This window comes from Grammomys surdaster, unplaced genomic scaffold (genome assembly GCF_004785775.1).
Source record: "Grammomys surdaster isolate TR1022 unplaced genomic scaffold, NIH_TR_1.0 278, whole genome shotgun sequence".
In the NCBI taxonomy this organism is placed as follows: Eukaryota; Metazoa; Chordata; class Mammalia; order Rodentia; family Muridae; genus Grammomys; species Grammomys surdaster.
The window spans coordinates 13,895,298-13,905,969 of record NW_021604719.1 but is presented as its reverse complement, the minus strand read 5'-3'; the positions used below and the strand labels follow the sequence as shown (position 1 = coordinate 13,905,969).

Below are 10,672 nucleotides of genomic sequence, written 5' to 3'. Positions count from 1 at the left end.
AGTAAGAGCTAATTTGCATAATTCAGAATAGATGTACATTACGTGCCTTCATTTAGTTTCTTACCAAACCCACACTTACCTCTATCTAAAGACTGAGGAAAAAAATAACGATGAGAGAATCAGAAAACTCCCAGCCTCTAAAAGTTTTCCGACTCCAGAAGTCTGTGGCAGTACGGAGTGCTGGGCTCGGGCTTAGCAGAGTGCTGCCCTAGAGTACATGAAGCTGTCAGCTCCATGTCCAACATTATTATGAACAAAGCAAGCCAGAGCAGAAACAAGACAAGCAACAAAACCCGAACAGGATCTTGGAACTAAACAGTCGAGCAAGCCTGTGCGATGGATGTTAAATTTATTTTTACTGTTTTCTTTTCCAACTGACAAAAATAAATTAAAATAAAAATCCAATAATCTGGAGCTCAAAATGAAAACCAAAAACTTCACAGAAAAAACAAAACAAAAACCCAAAACACTACCACCAACCATGGCAATGGTGACAAACTACTACATGATTTTTCCTGAAAGACTTGAAAAAGGCAACAGCCACCCACAAAGTCTCTAAAACTGTCAGTGTGGATGCTACACAAAGACACGTAGGAAGAGGAAAGTACATGGAACAGAAGAGCTGGGGAAGGAAACCAGGATGTTGGGCTGGCCAGGGCCTAAACACCACCACACAGACTCCTGTATGAGCTACAGGAGAGACAATCAGCATTTGCTGATTTGATTTACCAGAACTCGAGAATGACAGAGGTTAGGGAAGAAAAGCTTGTGTGGTCAGCCCTGCTCTGACAACTTCCAATCCTGGGCCAGAGGAAACTGCCAGATAGATCAGAGTGGATCAAATAGCTCTCTTCCATCTGCCCGTCACTCTTCCTCCCCTTCACACAGAAGGCAGACTAGGTATCAACAACCATTCGGTTCCAAACAAGCCATCGCATAAGTCAGCCACTGTTATTTGACAATTTGAGGAAAACCCAATGTCAGTGACTTCCTGTGTGTCTACTAGGACGACCTCTAAAACAGTAACTAAGCTAGTACAGACTCAGTTAAGAACAGGGTGCCTTCGGGATCTGCAAACCCTGCCTTCGGAGTAAACACCAACATCTAGGCAATGCCCCATCAAATACTGTTACACGAGGACAGCTTTTAATCCCCATCACGTGCATGTGCACATTCGTGTGCATGTACTAGAAGACCGGACATTACTGGTGTTCTGTCACGGAGTTACATCCCCAAACCCAAAGGACAATTTTTAAAGCCAGAACACACCAAACAAGTGGTAGAGAAAGGCCCTGCTTCTTATACATGAAGAAGCCAGCTGAAGTACTGAGGCCAGGTTTCCCTGGGCCAGGACCACCACATAACCCACAGCAGTGTCCTTCCTACCTCACCAAGCAACACACAGTGTTTGGAGATGGGCACATACCCACCTCAAAAGTAAAACTTCTTCTTCTGTATAAGTAGCAGCAATGATGTAATTACCGAAAAGCAGTATGCCTTGGTAGGCACACTGCACATTTCAGGACAGCAAAGAGTGAGTGAAAAGACTTCTAATGCTAACATCTCCAGAACTGCATCAACAAGGAAAAGAAAGTTAAGTCACATTTACGTATTAAATCGTCATCAGGAAGCTATCTGAATTGCATATAAAGAGCTCAACGGAGTAAGAAAAAAATTTACTTAATCTTGACTTAATGGAAATCCCCAAAATACAGTTATGTCTGGGAAGAAAACGTAAGCATCATCGGATATAAAAATCATTCCATTGAAAACATCCTTAAGAAATAAAGGATGAGAGAGGCACAGTTAGGAATGCCAGACTGTGCTTAAGGCAGACTAAGAAATAACCTCAAATCTACACATCCCAGCCAGACAACATCCCAGCACGGAAGGGCTTACATCCACCAACCCCTAACGAACACAGCTGGGGAGTGCCTGGCAGTTGGTGGCTTCTGAGAGAGGGACAGTCAAGTTTCTTTAAGGGTGTCACCTCTTGTTGGTCAACTAGACATAGCCTCACACCTATTTGGACAATACAAATGGCACTTGGTGGGCTGAGGATAAAAAAGAAGACAGGAACGAGAGCACACAGTGGGGATGGAAGAGTTAAGCGGGGGAAGGTAAATGTTATCCCAACACATTGATACAATTCTCAAACAATAAAAACGAAGTAGCTTTAGTTGAAGAAAATGTGTACCATCCCAAAAGAAGGAGATCCCTCTTCCAGTTTGCAGGATGTGAGTGGATGCAGAACAGCTGTTGTAAGAGCTGACTTGTGGAAGTGCTAACACCATTATATAAAAGTAACCTTTGGGGAGGGGGTGCTGGAGAAATGTGTCAGTGGGTTAGAACACTGACAACTCTTCTAGGAGTCAGGTTCCTTCCCAGTACCCACAGGGCAGCTCACAACTGTCTGTGACTCCAGTTCCAGAGCTCTGCTGCCCTCTTCTGGCCTTCTTGGGCACTGTATACACATGGTACACAGCTGAACAGGCAAGCAAACACCAATATACAAAATAAACAGAATTGAAAAAAAAAAAAAAACACAAATAAAATTCTGATCTACGATATACTTGATCTGCCCTTTAGGTTTTAGATAGCAATGAAAAAATAAAAACATTATCCTCTGACGTTCATAATACAAATCTGTAAAATACCAAAATTTAAAACAAAAAAAGAAACAAGTATAACTTCCAAACTATACATGTACATAATGACAAAAAAAATCCATTCTGTTAATTTGGCCCATATTCTGTAAAACACATCAAACTGTGCCCCCCTATCCCAGCAAAGACTGAGGTCATGCGCGCACACAGATGACAGGGTCAAGCCCTCACGAGATAGTGAACACACAGACCTCATGACATATTTAGAAACAAGAAGAGTCAAGAACAAATCATCAAATGTGTGAACTCAGATCTCCCCTTTATAAATCTGGTACACTGAATTGTGCTGTAAGTATATTTGTGTATGTTTTTTGAGAACCAGGATGTATGACATTATGACAGTAAAAAGAGGATCTATTTCTTTTGTTTTACTGGAATGACATTGTGCCTTTATTTTTAAAAAACAATTTTTTTAAGGACTGAAGCTTACAGGAAAATCGAAAAAACTGTTGGATTCACGGAAGCGATTCAGTTTCCTCTGACACGGAGTCCACAGTGACGATGGCAGGTCTCTGTGTCCCAGCAGCTGGTTTTCTTACATGGGCCTGGGTGGCAGCCGCTGCTTATACATGCCCGCCACAGCCTTGGCTGCACTGTAGATCATCTGCCGGCGAGACATGCCGGTGAAAGCCAGGTGCCAATCAGTCCGGCTGACGTTTAGCAAGCTCTTTTCCAGGACTTCTCCCACTGTTACCAGAAGGCCTGACCACCTCAGGTTGTAGTCCTGGGGAGTCAGGCTTTGTGCCTACAGAAAAAGGAAACTGTGTTACTTGTCATACACTGACACGGCATTGCAACTCACTATGTTAGAAATGATAGCTCAAAGTCTCAACTCAGCTTATTTCTAATATAGATTATGACAAATTCTCTAAAGCTCAGCTATGGTGCCACCAACTGTATAAAGTGACGCTGGTCAGAAGAGGCAAGCAACACTGCACACACCTACTATGTTAATAATGGCTATAAATTATAACCAGTCTCCTCACGTACTTCACGTTTTTTTTAGTAGTGCTGAGAATGACTAAACAGGGCTGAGCGTGGGTCCAGGCTTGAAAGAACTCCACCTGCTCACAACACAGACTGAGGGCTTAAATTCCAGGTCTACATCCAGGGCCACCTCATGTTAATAATAGGTTTGTCTAAAATGATATTCTTATAGTCACAAAGTTGCAAGCAGAGAGAGACCGCATATTATGTCTCTACCCCATTTAAGAAAGACTTTATTTAGTGTGTGGAGCGTGTCTGCAGAACTGGCTAATGTGCCTAGAAGTCAGTAGCTGTTGCAAACAGTGCCCGGGGTAGACCAGCACCCACCAGGGCTGGTACTCACCATGTGGACCCAGCCTGTACCTGCTTCCATGAAAGTCATTTGCTCATACACAGGAGTGAAAGGCAAACAGATTCAAGTGCTCAATAGCCAGGGTTTGTTTAGAGTGCTACACACAGTCCATAGAAAATCCATCTGCAGAATAGATCTACATTGTGCACAGATCCCCAGTTAGCTGCTTCACAATCACAAGAGGGGCTTTCTTTTCCCCTCAAAAACAAAAACAAAAAACAAACAAAAAAAACCCCACAATTTCTTAGGCTCAATTTAGTTATCTTAAGTCAACTAAATTGGAACCACTACAGCCTATTCCAAGACAAATAGTCAAGAGTTACATCACATAGCTTCCTAGCAACACTGACAGAAATAGTGCAGCACTCTGTGCTACAAGCATTGCAGTGGGCTTCGAAGAGAGACATCAGGTCTTCAAAGACCCTGGGCCTGCCTCCCACACAGCACAGGAGTCTCCTGGGAGTCTTTGCTGAAGTACAGTCCTGACTCAGAAGTTCAGTATAGGGGCTTGGAAGCGTCTATATATTTACTTTTTTAGTCAAATTTGTAGGTGACATTTGTGATGTGGGTCAAAGGTGATACTTCTGAGTGATCTGACTGTCAAGAAAAACCCAGAGCAGCTGGGCTCTATGGGAAGAGAAAGAAGAATAAGTTATACAATGACAACACATACTGACAACTACAGTTTGTTGAAGAAATGATTTCTAAGTCTATGAACCTAACCAGGCACAGACTTAAGACATTTCAGGACAGATCAGGGAGCCACTGAAGAGTCCTTTACAGTTGTACTAAGGATGCTGAAGCATAGCTGTTTACAGTTGATGGCTTCTGGGGATCCAGGGAGGAATTAGTTATCTTTAAAGAGCTAGTCACTGGACATAGGCCATGCTGCAGTGGGTATATAGACAACACAAACTGGACCTGGTGTATTTTTTGTTCCTTTTCATTTTCTTTTGTGGGGGAGGCTATAAGGTTGGGGTGGACCTTGTAGGAATGGAAAGCCAGTGTGATCAGAGTACAGTGTGTAAAATTCCCAAATAATCAATAAAATATTATGTTGGGGGGAAAAAAAAGCAAAGAAATGTAAACAGCTAGGAACAAAAGACATTTCAACGCACATAACTATTTATCCTGGGAATTTTGAAACCGTACAATAAAAACTAAACACAACAAAACACAAATTCCACGGTTTGAATAACACTTTTCAGTAAACTGTACTCAGGGCTTGCTGTGCACCTCCCCAGCACTCGCCCGCAATCTGCACATCTTCTAAAGCATGTGAATCTCTGACCCCCGACCTACCTCTCCATCTACAAGGTGGTGATGGAAGCCATTACAACTCTCACAGTCCTCTGGACGCTTCCTCGATAGACTGAAGCTGGGCTTTGACTTTCCAGCACACACTTACACTCCTCATCCTCATTAGCTAGGACGCTGTGACGGCACGCTTGTCACTTATAGCAAACGTCTTAGCTCTGCTGAAGGCTTTTCTTCTTTACTCTGTTCACGTAAGCAACTACACAGCTGCATTGTGAGCTCCTATCCAGCTCTCAGGTCAGGACACAGTGCGCTGAGGTGTTCTGGGCTGGGTGGGGTTACCCACGATTCCCATACCTCCCGTGAGCAGTGCTGGTAAGGTCTTACAGACGGCCTGTACACCATTCTAGCTCTGTCACTGACTCTCTGAGCACCATGAGAACCAGTCGCTCTTCAGTGTTTGCAGATCTCGCTCACAATGTTAGTCAGTGATCTATTGCAGGGTGGCAGCTTTCCCTGTAGTGCCTCATGGAAGTACTTAGGCTAAGTCATATGAAACAGGGCAGGGACTCCTCAATTATTAAAGACAGCAATTTTAAATGGCTCCACTAATACTTCTGGAGCAACAGTCAGTTGTAAAACTTCTTCCTAGAAAGCCTGTAACTCTGGGTGGAATCAAGGTTTTATTGGCGTAACAACGTGCATGGAGTCAGCTTCAGGTCAGAGTGACCAGAGGGTTTCCAAAACTCCCAGCATCTTTCTACACAGCAAAACATCTGGAAGGACCACTGGCTGCTTTTAGCAACTTTACGGCCATACATTAAACTAAAACATAGCTGTATACATATATTTCCTCAGAGAACCCTAATGGTCCTCCCACAGTCTCCAATGCCTATACACTCCAAATAACCTTAAAAAAGATCAGTTAAGAGTACAGAGATCTCGATGACAGACACTTTCCATTTTGTTCCATTTGATACTTACAGAAGGTATAGAAGTACAAAGCCGTTTAGAAATGGCCTGTGGCTACATGATTAGGCCCATTTTTCAGCCAGCAAATCTAAAGACAAATGCCTATCAACTCCACTTCTTTAAACTTCCTTTTTATTTTATGTGCATGGCTATTTTGTCTGCCTATATGTGGGTGCATTGCATGCGTGCTGGGTGCTTGCAGAGGGCATGGAATGCCCTGACACTGGAGTCACTGCCATGTGGGGGCAGCCAATGTATTAACTACTGAGCCAACTCTCCGCCCTCATCCAAATTTTGTTATATTTATTTTTTTTGAGAAAAGGTCTCCCTGTAACTCTGACTAGCCTGGAACTAGCTCTGTAGACTAGGCTGGCCTTGAGTTCATAGAGACCACCCTGCATCTGCCTCCTAAGTGCTGGGATTAAAAGGTGTGTGCCAGCTTACCTAGCTTTCATCTAGCTTTTAAATATTGACATGTTACTAAAATGAACAACTAAGAGAGAATACTAGATCAAAGAGAGGGGAAATAGGCAAAATAGTGGGAATAAAGCTGAGATAAACAGGGGCTGTGGATATAGCTAAATTGGTAAAATGACTATCCTGTAAGACAAGGACCCAGCACCCACATAAGAAAAGCCAAACATAACAGCACCTGCCTGAAATCCCAGTGCAGGGCAAGTGGAGACAGGAGCATGTCAAGTTCTCTAGCCAGGCAGCCTCACATAACTGGTGAGTTTCAGGTCTATGACAGACTTATCTCAAAAAAAAAAAAAAAAAAAAAAAAAAAAGCAAGCAAGTGGTATGGACAGCCCCTGAGGAGGGGGCACCAGGAGCTATCCTCTGGTTTCCATACGCACAAACACATATCCCCACCTGCATCCATACACAGGCACACTGCATGACTAAAGAGGAAGGAACACATCACACAGATTTAAAAGCCGATCTCCCTCTGATTTCAAGGCCATAAGTATAACCATGAAAAAGGGAAAATAACAAAATGGCACAATCAGGATACCAACAAGCAAAAGGGGATGACAGAGTCAGGGGTATAATCCTCACAATAAATGCAGAGCTCAAGAAAAGGCAGAGAAACCAACCTGCTGCACAAACTCCAATGGCACCGGTGTGGCTTGGGTAAACGCTTCCAGGCGGATGCCATGTACAGGATCCTCAACCACCAAGCAGCCAATGTCAAACCATCTGCAAAAGAAATGTGAGCGGCACACTGTTTACCTGCTGGATAAAACAGGAGATGAAAAGGAAAAGGAAGTCCTACTTACTGTTCAGATCAAAGGATCACAGTTCTCAGAGAGAGAAAAAATGGGCTTCTAATTAGTTTGCAAATGGTCGATCCGTAAATACAAAGATAAAATTACTCTAGTGTCCTAAGTCCAAGAAGAGAAAGGAAGAGAGAAGCAAAACGGGAAAGCTGAAGTTACTGACCACGGGCAATTTTCTTCTTGCTAAGATGGGGAGGGGAGCTATGAGGATGGGGTAATCAAATACACAGCTGATAAAACGTACACTTATTTGAACATGTAAAGAGTTGCTTGTGAATAATATTTTTAAGTGACACTTGCTATGGGGAAATTTGTATTAGCAATTCTCACCAGCAGGCAGCCCTCTAGCATTACTACTACATAGAAAGTAAGCTCACTCAGAGGAAATAACTACATGCGTGGTCCTAACGAACATAATCCCTTCGAATCACGTGTTCCCAGCTACCCTCCAGGAGTTGGCCTTTAAAATTGTACTCATGAACTCAAGGTGCTATTCCCACTGAAAGATACTTACCTGGAGATTATAAAAACAAGGCAGTATAAACTCACTTAGGATGATAACTGGGGTTACATCGGAATCCTAGCTACCAGAATCATTAAGCAATACTGAAACAAATGTAAGCAGTAAGGGAATATGGTCAATGTCTCTATCTCTTAAAGAACAAGCACCTTTAATAAGCACAAAGAACTACAAAATGAATAAGGAGATATACGGATATTAAAAAACAGTAAGACAGAAAGCAGCATAATAAGCAACTGTGGAATATCAAAATGGTACTTTGTAATGTCTCAGCATTCATATCTTAAAGAAATGCTTCAACTTACAAACACCAAATAATATTTATTCTACTTGACTACTAATCATATTTTCATATTTTATTTTGACAATGTTTCTGGGTTAAGGAAATGTAGCCTCGCTCAGCTAAACCTTGGTTTGCCTCATTTTGCTTGCTCTGGGCTCAGAGTGCATCAGAGTATGCACTGAGTATGCACTGACTCAGCCAGAGGCGTGAACCTTTGCATTCTGAAGAGCTGCCTCCCAGGCACGAGCAGTGTCTCTATCACACTGGTGAACACTCATCAGAACTCCAGTCAACCTCTGCTCTTGAGAACACTAGCTCCAGCAGATGCTGCAACCTGGAACCTGTTTTCTCAACCCCTCCTCTGTAAACCTGCAATCACCGCCACCCGCCCAACACCCAATGTTTCAGTCCCTGGATCTGCTTGCTATGGGGACTTTCAGGTTTTCCTCTCCTTCAGAAAGTCCTTCAACAGGATCACAGCTGTGGATGGAGAGGGAGGAATCTAAGCTGATTACTTTTGATCACTAGGGATCTCCATCTCCCAGTTCTGTGTATAAGGCAAGATTTGAGGAACACAGGCTGTGGCTCAAGGTAGTTATATTTCACATAGCAGAAAAAAGTTCACACTACATTCAGAAGCTACAGAGACTGTCTACCCTCACCAATCAATTCCCAACGAAGGAGCGCGCTTAACACGTTATGAGAACATTTTTGTACACTCAACACCAATCCAAGACTAATACCAAAATCTAGATCTATTCATCTCAGAATACTTACACTGGCATTATTCTGGATGTGGAAATCAAACTAATTTTTACAACTTAGCATAGACGAATGACAATACTTAAAAGGTACTAAGTAGGTTCTACTACCACCATGACATGACAAATACAAGTAGAATTCAACAAAGTATGGTTATTATAGAAAAACAGCATATCTAAAACGGGTTTCCATTTTTAAAAAAAATCTATTAAAAAAATTATGAAGTCTTCAAAAGCAAAGCTAACTTGTGATTTCTAGAGGGCTTTTTAAAGTTAACCACGCAATACTACGTAACTCTAACCTGTTAACTACCATCAAGTCTTCTTGCCTGTGTCTGACACTGAGGCGAGTCACCACAGGAGATGGTAATATGCTTACCTGCAGTGTTCAATTACACCCAAGCCAACGTGCACTAGGTCCTAGGTATCAAGTGGTTGTAAGCTGTCTTAGAAAGCAGGCCTGGCTCTGCACTGCCGAGTTACAGAAGAAAACTGAGGACACAAGTGTCAGCTAAGCTCAGCAGTCCACCATCAGAGCGGACTTCCCACTCTGGCTTGGAACCAGGCGGCCCAGAGTGAACTCCACACACCGCTGCTGCGCTGACTCCCCGGGAGCCCCACGCCTCTTACTTGTCAGGCAGCAGCTCAGCAATGAAGTTCTCTACCGACACCGCCGTCTGCTTTTCGTGGATCGCTCCAGACCTCCGCAGGCTGTCGATGCGTTCCTGGGCGCCCTAAGCAACAGCAGCACAAGTTGAAAACCAGTTTTAACAAACAACATTAATATTAAATATAACAATGATTACATAATACGTGCACATATTTAACATACACACTGTAATGTTCAAACAACATAAAGGTATAGAGTGGTGATCCCAACCTGGGTGGAGACCCCTTTGGGGCCCAACAACTCTTTCCCAGAGGTTGGTCACCTAGGACCACTGAAAACACAGGAATTTACATTATGGTCCATAACAGCATCAAACTTACAGTTATGAAGTAACAAAGAAAATAATATTATGGTTGTGGGTCACCACAACTTGAGGGACTGTATTAAAGAGTCACAGCATTGGAAGGTTGAGAACCACTGCTTTAGAGTAAAACTGTCCAGTGGAATTCCCTTGATAATAAGTTTACTGTACATTTTCGAAATTATTCCCTCATGCATTATTGTGTTGTTTGCAATTAATTTAATGGATTATTGAAAAATTAAAATTTCTAATTGAGTATTCATTATAAGAAAGCCTCATTTCTAAATGTTCATTTAGCCAAAGGTCATCTTTCAAAGTAAAATCTTTTCAGCCCTGGCATCTGCTTGGTCATTTGCTCTTGATTTGGGTTTGTGGCCACACTCACACTCAACATGTGTATCCCCAGTCTAATTCCCTTTTAAATGTACATGCAGAGACATAAAGACTAATAAAATATAAAAGTATACATGTGGATGTGGTACACTTTAAAGCTGATTCAGCAAAATCAGTCATTAATGAATCCAACCTGGCTTTGATAAAAGAAGTGAGCAAATAACTCAAAGCTAAGAACATAATACACACACACACACACACACACACACACACACACACACACACACACA

General features: G+C 42.5%; 1 protein-coding gene across 1 annotated transcript in view; it reads right to left on the bottom strand.

Annotated features, from left to right (window-relative positions):
- Positions 1 to 3,019: 3,019 nt before the first annotated feature.
- The window catches only part of Prrc1 (proline rich coiled-coil 1), a 31,767-nt gene continuing 24,114 nt past the window's right edge, over positions 3,020 to 10,672 (bottom strand). The window contains exons 7-9 of the mRNA XM_028777209.1: positions 9,709 to 9,812; positions 7,332 to 7,434; positions 3,020 to 3,411 (exon numbers count right to left, since the gene is read on the bottom strand). Coding sequence (XP_028633042.1) covers positions 3,202 to 3,411; positions 7,332 to 7,434; positions 9,709 to 9,812 — 417 coding nt within the window. The 3' untranslated portion in view covers positions 3,020 to 3,201. The remainder of the gene's footprint in view (positions 3,412 to 7,331; positions 7,435 to 9,708; positions 9,813 to 10,672) is intronic.